General features: G+C 36.6%; 1 protein-coding gene across 1 annotated transcript; it reads left to right on the top strand.

Annotated features, from left to right (window-relative positions):
* The first annotated feature begins 273 nt into the window (after positions 1-273).
* On the top strand, positions 274-15035 carry LOC132609259 (protease Do-like 2, chloroplastic). The gene is made up of 21 exons (XM_060323154.1): positions 274-494; positions 952-1131; positions 1354-1404; positions 1858-1931; positions 2302-2365; positions 3725-3769; positions 5644-5751; positions 6358-6435; positions 7193-7259; positions 7480-7538; positions 8178-8277; positions 10150-10229; positions 11199-11255; positions 12530-12633; positions 13071-13158; positions 13376-13461; positions 13578-13602; positions 13688-13759; positions 14033-14083; positions 14228-14288; positions 14372-15035. Exons 1-21 carry the CDS (start codon positions 342-344, stop codon positions 14617-14619), a joined length of 1851 nt encoding a protein of 616 aa, XP_060179137.1. The 5' UTR covers positions 274-341; the 3' UTR covers positions 14620-15035.
* Positions 15036-16061: the final 1026 nt, after the last annotated feature.

Genomic DNA, 16061 nt, shown 5'->3' with positions numbered 1-16061 from the left:
CAATATGAGGGGCAAAATTTAAAGATCACAAATATGAGGGGCAAAATTTAAAGACCACCCCAAAAGAAGGGAATTGCCCAGTTTAAAATGGGTCAAATAATGACATTGAGGTCTATTAAGGGTATATATGTCCCAATTTATTAACAGAAGGGGTATAAATGACCCCATTTACAAACGGAGTGGTAAAATTAGCCCATTTAATTTTGACCCTTTACCGTTTCAAAATTAACCGGGGTGCGGGCAGAAGAAAGAGAGGAGGCGCCAAAAGGGGTATTTACTTTAGCAGGACGACATTGCGGATAAGGAAACAGTCCAATTTTAGTCCTCTCCATTGCATAAATATGGCAATTGCAGCTGCAACCTGCTGCTTTTTCTCTGCCGGCACTTCACTCTACTCTCTAACGTCTCCTCCGTCTTCTTTATTTATTCCTAAAGCTCTACATCAAAACAAAAAGGTTCTCAAGAATTCATCTTCTTTTCCTCAAGACCCAAAGGTACATTACATATCCCAAGTTTCTTGTCCTATTTTATTTCCACTTAGTCCTTCATTTTAATATCGGGTTTTTTCATTGCGAGATTGCCATTACTAGTATCTGTCTTAAATTACTATTCCCTCCATTTCAATTTGTTTGTATAACTTTCTTTTTTTATAGTCCGTTTAAAAAAGAATGCTTCTTTCCTTTTTGCTAAATCTTTAGTTTCAACTTTCCACACGGCATGTTTAAGAACAAGATTCAAAAGTTTCTTTACTTTCTTAAATTTTGTTGCTGTTGCTGGCTCCTTTGAGTAAGTTTGATGACTCATACAGCCTGAATTGCTCTTATGAGTTCGTGTATTTCAATACATGTGTCACTGCTGCTTGTCACATTACTGTGTCCTAATTTAGGAAAAAGTATTTTTCTTTTTGTTCATGAGCAAAGATTTAATCTAACAAGCAAAGGATGGATTCAGAAAGCAGTTGGTAAACAGAATTTCCTATGGAGATCAAAAGACGAAAGACATTTAGCAAATAAAGATGGCAGAAGCAATAATAATGAAACGGGACAATCTAAATCAACTGCATTTAAACCGCCTGGTCTGCAGAGGAAAGGAGCAGGGAAGGGAGCTCCAGTTGAGTCAAAGGAGCCGCAGGTATGAATGACAGTAGTATTACTTCTTCACTTGGATGTTGACTTCTACATCCTTTCCATTTTAGCTTCTGTTCACCTGTTTTTTTATCCTTAATAGTTGTATCATTGAATTATATTATTTTGGTGCTGGTAAGCGCTTTCCATTTATCATGTCCCATAAAGAAGTTACATGTTGTCTTCAGTTGTTCTGTACTACTTTATCTAAGTTGGTTTTCTTTTCCAGGTAGAAACTGGTATCATTGAAGATGCAACTTTTCTTAATGCAGTTGTGAAGGTATATATGTGGTTAAATGGCAATATTTTATTGTGCTCATTTCTTTTTGAGGCCTCTTCTTTGAAGCTCAATATTTCTGTTTTACTTTGCTAATTCTCTTACTGAATTGTCTGTATACTTGGGTGGGATATAGGTTTCTGAGCCTTTAAAGACATATGGTCCTGTGCCGCCCTTGAACAATTTTTTTACTAGCTACTGACTTCTATATACTTCTGCTGTTATGCTGCGTAAAGTGTCTAGACCTCCATAAACAATAAATGCGAATTTTCTCTTTTTTGCATCAAAGGATATATCAACAATATGAATAGTCATATCACATATATCTGCACGTGCAGTTGGATTTGATAATCTTATGATGTAATGGACTCACTTTTTCCTTCTCCATTGCAGTTGGATTTTGATTATCTTGTGATGTAATGGACTCACTTCCTTCTCCATTATGTTTATCTGTAGGTTTTCTGTACGCACACTGCTCCAGATTATTCCCTTCCGTGGCAGAAACAAAGACAATTTGCAAGTACTGGAAGGCATGCAATTCCATCTTCCTTAACTTTAGTACTTACTTTTGTGAAAAAAAGTAAAATTTCCTGCGAAGAGTAGTTTTCAATTGGGCCTAAAGGTGTTTGATTCTCATAGATTGCCAATTATACGAAGAAGACAGAAATTGCTAGGTCATTAGTGCATACAAATATTGTGCCTATTGGAAGATCTACATATACAGATTTGCGCATTGACTTTATAATAACAAATAATCTCAAGAAAAAGAATTTCACTCTCCATCCCATTTTATATGCTAAGTGTTTGATTCTACATAGAGCTTAAGATATTAATTTGACTTAATTGTTATGTTAGTATTAGTCAGTGTCCACAATTCTAACTGTTGCTTGCTTTGTGCAGTGCTTTCATGATTGGTGATGGGAAACTCCTGACAAACGCACATTGTGTTGAATATGGTACCCAGGTAAAGTTTTGCCTTTGCTATGTTGACAATTTTCCTATTAACTGACTCCTATGTGCCTATTTCTGTGTCCTCCTTTCTTCTTTAATGAAGAAACCCTGAGGTTTTCTCAATCTGCTTTTAATAGAATTATAACTTTTTATTATAACAGATTTTTTTTTTCTCTAGAAAACGTTTTTCTTCATTATATAATACAAAGCCCTTAAACTAAACATTGTCGTGAAATTGAATATCAGAAGTATAATGTTCTCTTTTTCGATAACCGAGAAATGGAGGGCCATTGGCGCAAGGTTCGGACTTCAGAGTTTGGTGGATTATGGGCTCACACCCTCCCCTTCTCCACTTAAATGCTAGGCTTTTGTTTGTGTCAGGGTTCGAACCTATGACGTGCGCCTGACCCATACATCACACTTTGTGCTCTCGCCACTAGACCAAAGCCCCAGGGCAACTTTTTTGGTTATTCACAAAATACGATGCTTTCGTATTCTGTTTTGTTATGTGAACCCTCAAGTGGGGGCTTTGTTGGATTTAACAGTTTTTTTTCCGAGTTGAGAGCATACCTAGGTCATCCAGAACCACAGTTCTCATATCAAGGCTTACTTTTAGTACTGGATTTTTGGGGAAAACGTTTGGCATGCACTTTAATATTTATTTTTGTAAAAGGTGAATCCGTGAAGGAAGCAAACTTTCTGTTTTTGTTATATTTCTACAAATATTTTCTTATAGAAAAGAAAAAGTTTGGAAGGTGTAGAAAAGGAAAAGTAGAATTTGCATTCTTTACTTTTTTGGCTTTGCACTGTGCCCACAAAATATAAGATTGCACTCCTCTTCTAGGGTTTTGAACTGTATTGTAGTTTTTCATCCTAGGCAATGTTTTTTTATCAAAAACATGCTGTTAGGGAAATCTAAATGCATAGAAACAGTATGGTAAATGAAAATTTCCGTGCAGTCTCTAATTACAGTGGTAGGGGTGTTGGGACTACTCAAATGCAAAAGGAACTAAACATAAAATAGAAAATTCAGCCATTTAGCAAAGTCCTAACGAAATGAAATAGCTTTATGAAAACTTACAGAGTTCACATTTAAGCTATCTAAGCAGAAAAATATAACCCATCTAATCCACATCACCACGTCAATATCCATCCTTTTGGATAGTTTGGACAAATGATCAAGGTCCATTTTCAAGCCCCACTTTTATTATTCACTGTTCTCTACATGACATCTAACTTGCTAGTCATAACTAATTAATGGTGGAGACCTCTTGCAAGTTTTGAAAGTTTTCCTTACCCACATCATTATTAATTTTTTTAGCATATGTAGATTTAAAATGCAATTTTAGTTGAAGTGTCTTTTCCATGGCAGGTTAAAGTGAAGAGAAGGGGAGATGACACTAAATATGTTGCCAAGGTATACTTTTCATGATAACTTGTGAGTGCCTAAATTGCCAAGGTATGCCTATATTACCGGACCACAAGGGTACAATAGACCCTTGTGGTCCGGGCCTTCTCCGGACCCTGCGCATAGTGGGAGCTAAGTGCACTGGGCTGTGGAACACCCCCCCCCCCCCCCCCCCCCCACACACACACACACACACAATTTTTTTTTTGTTTTTTTGAAGAAGTCATAAGGATGCAAACTTGGGTGAGGTAGACAAAATCTACCCAACCAACAGTTGGTGATCTAAACCAAGACATACTACTTGGAGTCTGGTAAGAGGAAATGTGACCCGACCCAACAAACAGGTTTACCATGGGGCTCATTGAGTTACTTCAGTTAGTTGATAATGTACATTTCCTGTCTGTTGGAACTTAAATTTGGAGCTTCCAGCTAATTTCCCAAAATTACATTCGGTATTATGATTACATTTATAAGATGGAAATTCTATGCTAATGGGAAAGTAAGATGTTGCTGAAGAATCAAAACTGGCTATTTTTTCCCTTAAACAAACTTGTGGAGCTTCAATTAAGCTCTTTAATCAAAGCAATCGATTTGTTTTATCAATGCTTGGATGAAGTGCTGTAGTTCCAGGTTTTGATATAGTTATAATCTGACAAAAAAAAAAAAAAAAGCGACAGAGTTTTATTCTTTAATTAGCCGTACTATCAAAATAGGTATCAAATGGATTTGTTTTACTCTTTTCAATGTGGTTTAATCACAAGCTAAAATTACTTGTGTATTGTTTTAATGTACACGTTATGGTGTGGTCAAGTTGTCTGAGTAGAGGCCGTGCCCTAGCTTTAGGTGCGACTGGAAAACATTAACTTCACCAATCCAGTCTAAGAGATATGTTGACTACTGCTTAGAAGTTTCTGTTTCATCTGGGTCTTGTGCTATTTTTATTCTTAAAAAAAAAAAAAAAAGAACTACAGTCTTCTAGTTATCAGTGGTTCCATTCCTTACCCTCTGCATATGCAAAAATCATTCACCCTGGGAGCTCCTGAAAACTGTTCAATTTTAAACAATTGATAGATTAATTAAATAGGTCCGTCCTAGTTATCAAAAAAAATTAAATAGGTCCTTTTATTTTCTTTTCCTTTTGTAAGGAAATGATAAATTGAATTTGGAGTCTTGACAACCAGTAAGTACTTTAAGATATGCATCTAGTGAGGCCTGCCTGCTAAATGTTAGATTATAAATGGAACAAAAGGACGCTACATGTCTTTTTTAACAATATCTCTTTTATGATGTTGAGAATCATAGATTAGATGAGTATATGCCAGATCATTGGAAAATTAGTTTCAATAGATGAAAAACAGTGTCTAACTTTGTATAATTTTGTCTTTTGGTTCCAGGAATATCTTTAACAAGATTTCTTTTAGCTAGTATGATTGTATAGTGTTTCTGCACTACAAGTTTGTGCAAATGCTAAGAGGGATGTAAAGTTTTGGTAGGAAACTTTTTGTTAGCGTTGTTTTTCTTCCTGCTTGATTCTTACATATGGTTGACCTATTATCTCTGTTCATAATTGTGTACTTATCCTTACAAATAGTTTTGTTTTAAACTGTATTTAAGTGTTTGTTCCTTGAGCGGAGGGTCTTATCAAAAACAGCCTCTCTACCCCCCAAGGTAGGGTTAAGGTCTGCGTACACTCTACCCTTCCTAGACCCCACTTGTGAGATTACATTGGGTATGTTGTTGTTAAAAACCAGAAGCTAAGTGACAGATGACTACATATAGGCCAGATCCATTGGAAATATTAGTGTTCTTAGATGAAAATCATGTCATAGGTGCTAAAATGCCATTGAGTTTTGGTGCTTAATTTCAACATCTATTGAATGCAGGTTCTAGCTAAAGGAGTGGAGTGTGACATAGCCTTGCTATCTGTGGAAAGCGAGGATTTCTGGAAAGGAGCTGAGCCCCTCCGCTTTGGACACTTGCCTCGTCTGCAGGTGCATCTCATGTTCATCTGTACAGATCAGTTCTGGTGCCAAACATATGCATGTATTTTGGAAGATTTGCTTTGTTGTATGTTAATTTTGTTACATATAACGTTTTGCCAATCAAACTTGATTCTGGAGGAATTTTTCTTGGATTTGCCAGTGTCCTATCGTTGGATAGAGATTTTTTGTAATATGAATGATTCTGCGTGTCTAATTATGCCGGCAGTTTGGGATTATGTTAGGCTTCAATTGAAGATTGAGTAGTTGACACTTAGTTTTTCCTTGGATGTAATTATTATATAACAAGCAATAAAAGTAAATGTACATGAAATTTGGTAATTATTTGCTCAGAGAACTTGCTGCATTTTTGGGAATAGCTAATATTTTAGCTCATAAAGAGTGTAAATCCTCTTAGTGACATATTCATGTGTGTGTGTGTGTTTGTGTATAAAATGTCATTTGAAGTTTGCTGAACTTTTCTTCCTAAATTGCCGTATTCTATTGCCTCAGTTGAATTCTTTGACTTCTTTTCTAATACCCAAACTTAATCTGTCCGGTTCTGTTGCAATCTGTATAGATATTATTCTTAAGCTGGAAGTTACTTCTGCCTTGCAGGATGCTGTAACTGTTGTAGGTTATCCACTTGGAGGAGATACCATTTCTGTGACCAAAGGGGTGGTATCAAGAGTAGAGGTTTGTGTTTTCAGTCTAATGTTGTATCAATTTATCAGTACAACCAGGCAGTGACTTAATCTTTTTAACTTCATTAAAAGTTTGTATTGCTCTAATCACCAGTGCTGCTCATTTGTCATTTGCTGGGTACGCCATCTCAATAAGCATGTTATGAGTGCTATTTCTCTTACACATCAATATTGAAGAGTAACGGTTTGCTAGAGTTTAAAGAAATGTGAGATCTTAACTTTGGAACCTCCATAAATAATACATGATTTTCACAAAATTTATTACTAACATGGTATAGAAGCAATAAAGAGATACATGCAAATAGTGGCGTCTCTTTCCAAAACTAGAACATAAGCTTAAGGCAGTTTGTTGACCATAGATCAGGTTCCTCAGCCTTAACTAAAATGTGCAAAATATTTTTATTGCATTACCTAGTCAGTGGGCAAAATGACATTCTTCTTTGTGATAATTACTTTTTCTCTTTTCGATTTTTCTTTTACATTTTAATGTTTTGTTTCTTATATTGCCCACCTTTTAGAGGTTGTGGTTACAGTTATAGTTTTGCAAGCTTATAGTGGCTTTCCTATTCGAGTTGTGACAAAAAAAAGGTTAGCATCCTCCATGGTTCTGAGATATGTGAATGGAGGAAATTGTTAGGAAATAAGACAATCTTCCCTTTTACTCCTAGCGATAAATACGACAATATAGTATTCTGTTCTCCTAAATGTCGAATGCTTGTGCTAACTCATATATTGGTCTTCGTCATTAGGTCACATCATATGCTCATGGATCATCCGAGCTTCTGGGCATTCAAATAGATGCAGCAATAAATCCTGGTAAATATGGACATTGATGATGAGACTGTTGCTCTATAACGCTAAGCATGCCCAATAAATTTGCTCCTATTAATCTAACTTGTTTTATACTTCATAGAAAAAGTAAAGAAGAAGAAAATTTAACTTGTTTTATAACTTCTTGCATGTGTTTGTACGAGGATTACGGGGTTTTGGTTTCTCGCTTTACAGTAGTTTCTGCTACTAATAGCAACTATTTTAGGTAACAGTGGCGGCCCTGCATTCAATGACGATGGAGAGTGCATAGGGGTGGCATTTCAGGTAGTTTCTTGTCAGAATTTGATAATTGTATTTTCATGTTACCAAACTCTGGCTTCTTTTTGGATCTACCATTTGGTTTGTAAAATATAATTTCTTTATTAAAATTGGAGTGCAGCTTTTGCTTTTCAAGTTTCAATTTGTTTCTATCTGCTTAATTGCCCTAGTTCTTCATTCTACGCTACTGCTATAATCATTGGTTAGGAAAGGTCTGCGTACACTATACCCTCCCCAGACCTCACATTGTGGAATTTCACTGGGTATTCTGTTGTTGTAGCCTGAAATCTTGCCTCAAGGCAAACCATAAATACTACCATGGGGAAACTGAGGAATGGTAATTGCCTCTAAAGCTATATGCCTCATCAACATTACTTGTTTTGCTTATTTGAATATTTTGTTGATACATGTTCTACTTTAGAAGCTCAAATTTCTTGAAACCAAAACATCATATGTTCTGCCCTTTGATCAGCGCATGAATCAGTTTTCCTTGTGCATTCCCCGCTGAAAAACATGGTTATCATCATGCTGCTTCTTCGACAAACTGCTGAGTGTTTTCTGGATTCTTATGTTTTATATGAGGTTCTTTTGGAAGTTTGTGCTTTCTTTTAGGATATATATGTTTTCACAAGACAAGTCCTTTAGGTTTACAGGTCAGATGACGTTGAAAATATTGGTTATGTTATCCCAACTACGGTAGTGTCTCATTTTCTGGAAGACTATGAAAGGAACGGGAAATACAGTGGTGAGTCCCTCTCCTTTTGTGAATGTATGTATTCTATGTTGGGGAACCACCTATATGTCCAGGACTCTGCACATTCGTTTCCAATTTCTTATTCAGTTTGGTATACAAGAATTGTTATCCTGAATGACACCTATTGACCTTTGGGTGAATCATGGGGAAAGAACTTTCAGTTCAACCTGCTTGGGTTTGAATCATCTGTTTAGGTTTTTACATGCGTCCACCTGAATATCTGAAATTCAATTGAAGTTTGGAAAGAAAACTAACCTATTCAGAACCTGCAAATGTTGACTATACTTAATGTTTCTTACTTACTTTTTGTTGGAGTGTCTGACATTGATTGAGGAAATGGGTTATTTTATCCCTAAGGTTTTGAGCAATCATTGCCTATGGGTTAGCCTTTTGGGTTTAATTAGACCCAAGGTCTAATTTCTTTACATTGTATCAAAGCAAGACCTATCTATAGTCTAGGTTCACTCAGTTGTCGGGCCCCTATGTTATATTGTTTACGCTCCCAATGTCTAGCTCTAGGCGTGGGGGAGGGTATTATAGTGTCCCACATTGAGAAAATGAGTTGTTGTCTCCTTATATAGTCTTGGGACAGTTTCACCTCATGAGCTAGATTTTGGAGCTGGGTTAGGCCCAAGATCCATTTTTAGAACGTTTGGAGTTGCATATTACAGAAATGCCCAGTTCGGAACTTTGAATAGAAGTTATTTTAAAACTTAGCCAACTTGCCGGTTGCAGCTGCTGCTGATTTACTCTTATGTGAATCAAGTACTTTGTTCTTGTTGTCAGCCTGCCATAGTGGGTAGGTTGCAAATGAGGGACCTTTATCTGGTAGCAAGCGCTTATGCTTCTTGGTTCTGCAATATAATCAAGGGTGGGTTTATGATTCTTTTTTTTTTTTTTTGGTGCTCATGTGCCCCTTTCTAGACAACACTGCCATAATTTGGCAAGCAAAGAGTCTTATCTTTTACTAAGATGTTTATTTTTTAAATCTTTACAATTATAAATGATTTTGATTCATAATTCCTTTTTATGTAGTTTCTTAGTGTTTATCTTTTCATCTAAAAAGATAAGAAGAGTCGTGTCTGAATGCACACTGATAATACATGATTTGACCCCCACATTAGAGATTCAATTTCTGAGAGAGAAGGGGTGGGAGGGCAGGGGGCCATTATTGTTCCTGTATGCTTTATTATAAAAGATGACTTCATTTATTATGTTGCTGCTCTTGAATCTTAAGCACAAAAGTAAATCTTTCTCTTATGTAGTGGTATGACCCCTCAAAACTATATGTAAACTAGTATTGCCTAATTATTGCTTGTTATTATGGTTTCCTGCCAATTGCATGTCTGTTTTAATAATTATGTCAAACATAGGCTGAATTTTTAACCTGTAACTTTCAAATATTTAATTGGTATAGTCTGTACTAGTCCCTAATTTGTTGATTTTTATTGTTGACTGCACACCATTCATTCATTTATTGGGTGCCTATTTTCGTTCACTATTAATTTGGAGTAAATTCACAGCATTTTTGCATAGTGAATTCGGCATTTAGTTGTGTTTGGAAGCTTGAATATTATCTCCCAGCCAAGTATCTAGTTAACCAAAAAAAGAAAAAGAAAGAATCATCCCTTGAGCCAATTTCAGATACATCTTTATAGAATTTGCCATAACAACCCCCTCACCCCCGCAAAGCTTCTTTTATTTTTCTTCTTTTCTTTTTCTAAAGCTGCAGTGCATTACAGTAGTTTATCTAATTTCTTGGTCCATCCTTATGCGTGAAAGAACTACCAGTGCTCCATATATTTGGAAGCTTCTTTTCCCTGTAGGTTTTCAACAGCTTATCTAACGGTTTTGTGATTTCAGGTTTTCCTTGCCTTGGGGTATTGTTGCAAAAATTGGAAAATCCAGCACTACGTACCTGCTTGAGAGTTCCTTCGAACGAGGTCTGGATTTGTACCTATATATGAAGAAGTCCTCACTAGTTGTATAAGCTTTATTTTTATAACAGACGTCTTTCTTTGTGGAGTTCCTTATTCTTTTCTCGGTAACTATCTTTTGTGGAGGAACGGAAAAGAGAGGGGGGGGGGGGGGGGTGTATGGACCAAATGAAACCAATTTTTCTTTTTCATTTAGCTGTTTGTTTGTTCCTGTTTCCCATTAGAACTGTACAAGTCCTCAAACAACTTTTTAAAATACTAAGAGAGGTAATGGGTTCTGCAGCAACATGAATAGCATGAGAGCGGGGGAAGGATCCAGTGCCTAAATGGCTAAATTCCTACAAAGAGACAGAAAGGGGATTCTTGTCGCTAGAATTCAAAAAAAATCTTTTTTTAGGGCCTTATATATGAGAGAAAATGTGGATAATTGAATAAAACACTGCTATCTCCAGTTACACAGAGCAGTTATCAGTTAAAACACTAGCAAACTCTAGCAAAGAAAATAGTATGAGTGTCATTAGGCTTGGTAAGTTGGGAAAATTGAGTTCATCTAGGCAGGGATGGAGCTGAGCAAAGGTAGCTCTTCTTGGTGATGAATCCCGGGCCCAACATCTTTCTACACATAATTAATCTGTCTTGAGTGGAAAGTTTGAAAATACCCTCTTTGAGTAACATCAATAGTTGAAGGAATTGTTATGAGCATTCAAGTCTCTAGCTGTGTGCCTGTGTCTACTCCTTCAAGTTGGTCAATTATTAGGTGATATAACCTGTCAACTGCGTGCATTTATCAGATTTTTCTAATTTATGCCTGATCTGAAAGCAAACCTATTTTGCATTTGTCAACTGAAGATACCTGGGCAGATCATGTGTTTGATATAGTCAAGTATAGTGTCTACTGATAAATTTGTATGGAGAGGCTAATCACTAATCTCTAGAAGTCCTTGTTTAATACATGCTGGGTAATTCGTTTTGCAGGGCGTACTCGTACGGAAAATCGAGCCTACTTCCGATGTTAGCAATGTCTTGAAAGAGGTATCGTCCATTTATTACCGTTCACGAGTCTTTTCTGACTTCTAGATATTTTGCTGTTACACCTGATTCTGTTCTAAGATATTTGAGTGTACTCTAGCATTCTGCTTTACTTATTGATGTCCTCAAAACTTATAAGCATTAATGGATGGAAGGACCATGAGAATAAGAAATGTTTTGAATGGGAAGGGGGCAATTGATGTGTAGCTGAGAAGCTTAACATTTGAATTGTTTTTCATGAGAAGCTCACTGAAAGTAATTGCTTATAATAGAAGTCTTGAATCAATTTTGGCATCAAACTGTAGCATGACAGTGTCTACATTACTTTGCTGCTTCTACATTCATTTCTGTCAATTAGCTTAATGTGTTAACTGTTAGGTGTTTGCCCTGATTTTCTTACCATACTTGGATTTTATGTTTTCCTGAAAGGAAGGGAAAAACATTTAGCATAATTGACTTAGTTTTCCTAAGAGGAAAATATAAATTTTTCATTTGGCTAATCCTTTTCTTGGAGGACAAGGTATAGCACTCTATAAATTGATGATCCTTCCTTCTTACTTTACAACATCCACAGTATAGTCCTTAAGAGAGTCTTGTTTAGGGGGAGAACATAAACTCTTAAAGAGTTAAGGTGTGAATTGCTCATATATAGGTCAATTGACCAAACCTATTATGAAAATACACTTATATATTATGACAATACACTTATTATGGGATGTGACTTCCTAATTCCACTGTTCATGGTATTACAATAATTACCACCAATAACAACTAGTATGGATTAGGGATCCAGTTGTACCATTTGTATTCATGCAATTCTTTTTTACGATATTGATAAATATGCGCTACAGATGTAATTTCTGAAATTCATAATTAATCTCTTCATGTAAAAGTGAAGACGGAGTCCATGATAATGTGTGATGGACACGAGTATCCTTTCTGAGTTTGGGGAGCATGGTGCACTATAGATGTGTTTCTACAACTCATAAGTCATAAGTGATCTCCTCGTGGCAAAAAGGTCACACTATGAGAATGAGATATTGGACAGGAGTATCCTTTCTGAGTTTGGGGATCATGTTGCAAAAGGATACATTGTCTCAGGACCAGCTTAATAACTTGGAGACGAAGAGTATAGTGTATATTTGACCATTGTAGTTAGTCCTACCCACTTCGCATCTGTATACCTCTGTCTTTGGAATGTTTAATTTTTCTATTATCATTAGGATGTTATTTTGGTGATGTCATGTAGTTTCATAATGCTTGGTTCATCTTTTCAGGGAGACGTGATTGTTAGCTTTGACGGTGTTCGTGTTGGGAGTGAAGGGACAGTGCCATTTCGATCAAGTGAACGCATTGCATTTCGCTATCTCATCAGTCAAAAGTAAAACTTAATTGCTTCTAGAGAAATTAGATTTGCATTTAAGCACAATCCTCGGGTCAATTCTATGTTGACAAAAATTATTCACTTCATTTTCAGTTTGAATGGCTAACTTTTGGAACTGCTTGTTAAGTGGTAATACCAATTTGTAAGACACTACCAATTTGTAAGACACTACCTTGACGTTGCTCTGTTTTCTGCTCCATTTGATCTTACTTTGGCTGCTGGAATCATTATCGTTTTAATACAATCAGGGTTAAATTGAATTCTGTTTGCACTTACTCTGGACCTTGAAGTGAATATTGGTTAATGCTCATAATCCACTGAATCCTTAGCATCAAATTTGAGTTTCCTCACGCTCCCTGCCTATATTACCCCCTCTTTGTATAGTTTGCATATATTCCTGTTTATGTGTTACACAAAGGCCTCGTCTTCTTCAGGTTCACTGGTGATGTAGCGGAGCTTGGTATTATTAGAGCTGGGGAATTCCTGAAAGTTCAAGCAATTCTGAAGCCACGTGTGCATTTGGTATGTTAGCGGACCCTTAGTTTCTTTGTTGTTGACGCCATCACTTGAATCGCTGTATAGAAAAAGGGCAGCCCGGTGCACTAAGCTCCCAGTCTGTGCGATATCCGGGGAAGGGCCGGACCACAAGGGTGTATTGTACGCAGCCTTACCCTGCATTTATGCAAGGGACTGTTTCCACGGCTTGAATCGCTGTATAATTGATTTAAATCTGTTGCAGGTTCCTTATCACATAGATGGTGGTCAACCTTCATACTTAATAGTTGCCGGCTTGGTGTTTACACCACTATCCGAACCCTTAATAGAGTAAGTTTTACTAGATATCCTTGTATTTTCTTAATGAAGCATTCCCTTATCTTTTGAATATATTTGGTGTACCAATTCTCAGCCCTGAAAGCAATTGTTCATTCTTTGTTTGTCAGGGGAGAATGTGAAGATACCATAGGGGTGAGTCTAACAAATGGATGTTGCTCACAAGATTACAAGCATTCCGCTGTGATTGAAATTAACTGGTTTCTTTGAATTTTGTCAGCTAAAACTATTGACAAAGGCTCGATACTCTTTTGCAAAGTTCGAAGGAGAACAGATTGTTGTACTATCACAGGTATGTTAGAGAAAATTTCAGCTTCTGACAATCAATCTTCAGCTTATCTGTCAAGAAAAGGGGAAAAAAAAAAAGAAGGTAAATAGCCAGAGCTGGGAGCACAGGAACTAGGGAAAGTGAACTTTTGGGAAAAGTATAATGTCATGGAAGTGGAAAAAATGGGTAAATTAGTATTAGCGTAATTTACTAGTTACCCAATGCCACCTCTTATGATGCTGACGTGTTAAGTCTAAGTAAGGAACAATACGTTGTTAATCGTTATTTTACTTATAGGTCTTGGCGAATGAAGTGAATATTGGGTACGAGGATTTAAGCAATGAGCAGGTAAGTTATCTTTTCCACTTGGATTTTTTAATCCTTTCCAGTTGAATCATGAAGAATAATTGGTGTGTGCATCAAAATTCCATTTTCAGTCATTTATATTATTATAGATCTTGAGTGAAATCTCAAATAGCAATATCTTGGCAGATCTTGAAGGTGAATGGAACTCGAATTAGGAACATTCACCATTTGGCTCATCTAGTGGATTGTAAGTGTTGGTACAGATAATAATTTGAGCTTTGTTACGTTAACCTCAGCAGTTACAATGCTCATACTTGTCTAATCACGCAGCTTGCAAGGATAAATATCTAGTGCTCGAATTTGAAGACAACTTTCTGGTTGTTTTAGAAAGAGAGGCAGCCTCGTCTGCATCATCTAGCATTCTTAAAGACTATGGCATTCCAGCTGAAAGATCGTCTGATCTCTTGGAACCATATATTGATTCCATTGAACCAGATGAAGCAACCGATCAACATGAGTTTGGTGATAGTCCAGTTTCTAATTCAGAATTCGGCTACGATGGGCTTCTTTGGGCTTGATCATGACATGTGAAGTTCAATCTAAGCTTCTCACTTGGAACTATTGTTCCTTCATACTTTTAACAGGAAAAAGAACACAGATGATCAGGCAACATTGACCATGCAGACTCTGTATGGCAGGTGTTTAGTTTGCTGTCTCCTTTGTCAAAGCTATTGCAAGATTGGCCTCCAACGTGGATCACGTTCTACACAAATGAAGTGAACAACAAAAATGTCTCGAGGTTTGGGGGTTTGTACGTTAGGCACACACATTTTTTTCACGTGTGGGGTGGATCTCTGACTTGATGTAATCCAGAGGGTGCGTAACCCTTAACATGATTCATTACTTCTTATTTATTTGTTATTTATGTTTTGTAATTGACATGATTCAATTTTGACAACAATTTTATAAAGGAGATGCCCCGTCGTTTGACAAATAGTTTATTTATGTGAAACATCATTCAATGAAAAAAAAACTTTTTGTAACATTAGTTTCACATTATGCACTTTTTAAGGTCTAGTCAGTTTATTTGACTGGGCTTGGTTGGTGGCATTAGGGTCTATTCACGTTCTTATCTAAAAGAAGAGGCAATTCTCTCAATTGTGGCAGAACGAATGCAAGCCTTCGAAAGCTTTAGAACTGCAGCTAGATGGTAGGAGGAGGGGTTTGTCTCCATAGAAAAAATATTCACAAGTGCTGAAAATACCTTCATTCACTTGTCTTATTACTTCCGAACTGTTCAACTGTTATGTCCCAAATCGGTATAATATGTGCTCATGAGGGGGTTTAAATAGCCTTGAGCTTTCTCATCATAATAGCTAGCTTTTGGGGTGTGAGTTAGGTTCAAGGTTGTTATATCAACCGACTCATGAGGTCGGACAATTTGAGATGTAGTGAATTTAGATAGACTATGAAGTGTGACAATCTTTCTATTTATTTATTATTGAGATAGGGCTTTGGAGAGATCTTGGAATGGAATTCCCTTTTGCTTGACATCACAAATAGTACATTTTTTTTGCACGGATTGTCCTTCTGGGGTGGTCTTTAATTTTTATCCCTCAAATTGGTGGTCTTTAATTTTTGGCCTTCGCCTAATATTCCGAGGTTTTGGGTTCGAACTCCAGTTCAGTAAAAAAAAAAAAAAAAAATTTCGCAAGGCAGAGGTTTGGATTCGCAAGACAGAATATCTACCTTAAGGTAGAGTTTGAAACTCTTGACATCACAAATAATACTTTTTTTTTTGCGCGGATTGTCCTTCTTCTGGGGTGGTCTTTAATTTTTATCCCTCAAATTGGTGGTCTTTAATTTTTGGCCTTCGCCTAATACTCCGAGGTTCTGGGTTTGAACTCTAGTTCAGTAAAAAAAAAAAAAAGAAATTTCGCAAGGCAGAAGTTTGGATTCGCAAGACAGAATATCTACCTTAAGGTAGAGTTTGAAACTCTGCCCGAATCATGCAAAATTT

This window comes from Lycium barbarum, chromosome 9 (assembly GCF_019175385.1).
Source record: "Lycium barbarum isolate Lr01 chromosome 9, ASM1917538v2, whole genome shotgun sequence".
Taxonomy (NCBI): Eukaryota; Viridiplantae; Streptophyta; class Magnoliopsida; order Solanales; family Solanaceae; genus Lycium; species Lycium barbarum.
Note: the sequence above shows the minus strand (reverse complement) of the source record. Positions and strands in the feature narration are given on the sequence as shown.

Excerpts from the sequence above, each read along its gene's own strand:
- LOC132609259 (XM_060323154.1), top strand. The coding sequence starts at position 342 with ATGGCAATTGCAGCTGCAACCTGCTGCTTTTTCTCTGCCGGCACTTCA. Across the intron at positions 13,159-13,375 it reads TGAAGCCACGTGTGCATTTG|GTTCCTTATCACATAGATGG; the intron begins GTATGTTAGCGG and ends AATCTGTTGCAG. Across the intron at positions 14,084-14,227 it reads AGGATTTAAGCAATGAGCAG|ATCTTGAAGGTGAATGGAAC; the intron begins GTAAGTTATCTT and ends ATATCTTGGCAG.